Source organism: Condylura cristata, unplaced genomic scaffold (genome assembly GCF_000260355.1).
Source record: "Condylura cristata isolate star-nosed mole 26May11 unplaced genomic scaffold, ConCri1.0 scaffold00005, whole genome shotgun sequence".
Classification (NCBI taxonomy): domain Eukaryota; kingdom Metazoa; phylum Chordata; class Mammalia; order Eulipotyphla; family Talpidae; genus Condylura; species Condylura cristata.
Genome location: NW_004567106.1, coordinates 22764171 through 22768128, shown reverse-complemented (window position 1 = coordinate 22768128; position 3958 = coordinate 22764171). Strand labels below are relative to the sequence as shown.

At 34.6% G+C, this 3958-nt stretch overlaps 1 protein-coding gene across 1 annotated transcript in view; it reads right to left on the bottom strand.

Annotated features, from left to right (window-relative positions):
* Positions 1-560: 560 nt before the first annotated feature.
* The window catches only part of ABCB5 (ATP-binding cassette, sub-family B (MDR/TAP), member 5), an 84807-nt gene continuing 81409 nt past the window's right edge, over positions 561-3958 (bottom strand). The window contains exons 25-26 of the mRNA XM_004677126.1: positions 2145-2291; positions 561-758 (exon numbers count right to left, since the gene is read on the bottom strand). Of these exons, the coding sequence (XP_004677183.1) occupies positions 561-758; positions 2145-2291 (345 nt within the window). The remainder of the gene's footprint in view (positions 759-2144; positions 2292-3958) is intronic.

The window sequence follows — 3958 nt, the reverse complement described above, 5'->3', positions numbered from 1 at the left end:
AAGTAAGATTATAAGAGAAAGTTCTGTGATCTAGAGAAAAGAATGAGTGGCAAAGTACTGTAATATGTGCTAAGATGCTGAAAGTTCAAATTTAAAATCATTCTCTTACAAAGTCACAGGTTCAACTACATCTTTCTCTTTGTTAAAATCTTCCAAGTTAAGTTAGTCCTGCCAACCCCTGAACATATTCCCAAATTTATGAGATTGATGTGCTGCCGACTGTGCAAAGGAAGCAGGGCTCATTTTCCCAATTTTATAGCAGAGGTTGATGAGAAAATGGGTTTGCTTTACAGAAAGCTGCTATATAAGCAGTTTGTGCTATAGGACTACATGCAAATATGCTTAGGGCATTTTTCTGAAACAAGGGCTACATCTATTATGCATTTAACAATTTTGTTTCTTTTTTAGAATTTGAAGGGAAAAGGGTGTGTAGACAGAACAGGTCGGTGTTAGAGCAGCATCATTCTAGATATTGATACATGAAGTAAAAGACATCAGTGTATGCCAACTTATTAAGTACTCTTTCTTTGCATTACACAAAGGTTAACTAATGAACAGCATCATTGCACTGACTGTGCATTTACTAATTTAAAGTATATGTCGCGATTTCTTAGGAGCTCTTGATGAGTGCCCTGCTCCTTTATTTTTCCATTGTGCAGAACTACTATCAAATCTGCATTCTGTACTGTAGAGAGTCTGTGAGCGACCACTAGGCACGTCCTTCCTTTACTGGCCTTATGAAGGGCTTGCTGAACCACCTGGAAGAAAGAAGGACCTGTAATTGCTAGCTCAGGTTAGGTGCTAATAAATTTGCTGATGCCAAAATCAATAATGGTACTCAAATAACATCCTTTAGTTGCTTATTCCCAAGGAAACTGCTCTACTTTATAAATAGGTACTATTTCTATACTTAGAATCATCTGATTTACTGACTTCATTTCTTCTCATGGTTTTCCTCTTCTTTTTTGGAAAAATTTTTTTGTAAAACTGTCCTGGCTAAAATAATGTCTATGCTAACAATGAGGTTACAAAGCTGTACACAGATAATGAGAGTCGAGGGTGAATACATATATATATATATGTATTATATATATATATATATATATATATATATATATATATATATATATATATAAAATGTTTCAGTGATGACTTATCTCATTAAAATTTTTGCAACAATCCTGTATGGTAGGGGTATTTTCGATTTTCTGATGAGTGAATTAAGCTTTGAAAACTCAGGTCACTTTGACCAAGGTCATGCTACTAGCGATGGATAAATCTGGCATTATAGCCCAGATGTGTCTGATTCTAAAAGTCGTATTTTTTTCCTTTCGTAATACATGGTCTCTCCTTGGAAATCAAGAATGATAATCATTTACAAGTAGTAATCCTGTGAGATTAACCTCAGGGACTCCTGGGTTAAATATCTCTATTAAAGTTTAGGGAAGTCAGTTAAATTTTCTAAACCTTTGTGTATTAATTTGTACAGCAAGCATGTTAGTAAGCTAATTCACCAAGTTTTTGTGAAGATTGAGATAACAACATATTATCAACACTTAAATGTTAGTGATTATCAAATATTCTTTAACAAAGAAGTGCCTACAATGTACAAGAAACTACTAGGGGACTGGAACATATTAACAAAATTAAGCACTAAAGGAGCTTGCCATATAGGTCTGTTAGATGTCTGCTTCCTTCTCAAACTGAGTTGACTCAGTCTACAGAAGGGTGGTAAGTAGGAGGCTCTGACACTGCAGGTGGGTGATACCTTTGCATAAGTAGATTATCCCTTGTTTGGCAACCATGGGATAATAATAATATAACAAAGGTATTTTCCTTGGGCTCTTTTTCCTTGAGTGAAGAACATTTTAAATATCCAATGCTTTTGACAATGAGGCTACAATCCAAGAGAGAAAAAACCTTTCCAGGGCATACAATACCCTCTATCCAAACTCTTTTTACCTCCCCACCAGTCTCCAACCATTCTTTTTTTTTTTAGAAAGACCAAAACCTTAGTCAGAACTAGTAATCCTATGGTTACAATTCTCTATGGATCTTTCTCTCCCTAAACTGACTGGTTTCTTCTATGACTCTCTACTCTTATATTTGGTATTCTGTTCTGAGATGAAATAAGAGTATATTACCTTTTCACTCTCATTATCAAGGGCTGAAGTGGCCTCATCCAACAATAAAATTTTTGGTTTTCGGAGAAGAGCCCTTGCAATAGCTAGTCTTTGTTTCTGGCCACCAGAAAGCTGTGTTCCTTTCAGTCCAACTTGTGTGTTATATTTCTATTATAGAAATATAAAATTAAGAAAGCAAGGTGAGGTTATTTAATTAGCATGGCAACTGTAGGTAAGAACTAAAGATTTCAAATTAAGCTACTTTTGAATATTTGTGTCCCAACAAGTACTGAAATCTATCCTTGGGCTTTTGTGCAAATAGAGACTAAACCAGAAGTAAACACTACTATCTCATGTACGTGTCTAACAGGATCACAAATTGCCAACCATTGCCGTTATGCTTCTACAAAGGAACTCTTTGAATTAAAGCAGAACAACAACCAAACAAACCTTTGAATTAAAGCAGAACAACAACCAAACAAACCAAAGCTCCCGGTAAACAGAATTTTTTTCTATGAAGTTGTATTACTTTTTATTTATAGATCAAGACAATTTAAAGTATCTAATCACCAGGAAATCACTGGGTACCTTTACTCTGTTTCTCAATAAGTCTCTAAGGGCACATTTCTCCAAATATCAGTATACTTTCTCAGAGGTACAGACAGCTTCCTGACAATGTTTGGCAGACATTGTAAAACAGTTTATTTTTCTTTCCAGGCTATAATGATGACATTGAGCATGTCACAAAGTTTCTACAGGTCTCTTGCTTACTAATAACCTCTTCTCAAGTGTTTGCCTCCGATGAAGGATAAAGGAAATTTCACGTGTCCTGAAACCTTCAGTCTGCTATCACAATTGTTTGTTCAGTTAGTCAAAACCAATTCCTACTTTTCAGAGTTTCAAACTGCTTTCTAGTAGCTCCAGTTGGCTAACAAATACATGCCACTGATACCCAGATAAGAATGTGTACATGGGTCAGCTCCACTGGAATCAAGTCTAAGTATATAACCTTGTAATGGTGGACTCGGTAGAGGTATCACAAGATACAACATGTGATTAATATGCTATTCATTTGTTTTAGTACCCTGGAGAAGCCTGAATACATTCCATTCTCCTCTTCCCCTGACTGTCTCCTGGAGGTACCTTTCAAAGTAGTTATAAGAGAGCCTTTGCCATACCTTTAAGATAAATGTGTCCAATTCAACTCAAAGTTTATTTTTCAATTTAAAACATACAGATTCTTAATTTATATCAAACAATGAATATCTGAATTATTGATGCACAGTAAATGCATCTTTTCTGAAGTGAAAGCTCTAAAAAGAAAATAAATTTTGACTATTTTGGCATTGACAGCAAGCTGAGTCACTTTCTCCAAAAAATATATTTTTATTAATTTGGAATCCTATGGTGGGATAATTAGAAAAAAACTATGTCATTAATTTCCACATACAAAAGTTACCATTCAAATTAGATAATCCATTTTTAAACTAAAAACTAGGGAATAGGATGAATGGGGAGAGGGAGGTACTGGAAGGGAATAAAAATAGACTCGTAGTTCTTCCTGCCAGTCTAGCTTTAATTGTATATGGATTACTCTTGCTAAAGAAGATGAATGCTAAGAAATCACTTTGCTTTTCTTGGCCTTCTAAGGGCTGAAGAAAGAAATTCAAAAAAAGAATTGGATAAAATTTTGTTCAGTTTTTGTCTGTTGTTTAGTAGAACAGATTATACATGTGGACATACACATTGTTTCAGGTGTGACCTAAAAACATTTTCAGTTAAATAAACTGAAAGATCTATCTATCTATCTATCTATCTATCTATCTATCTATCTA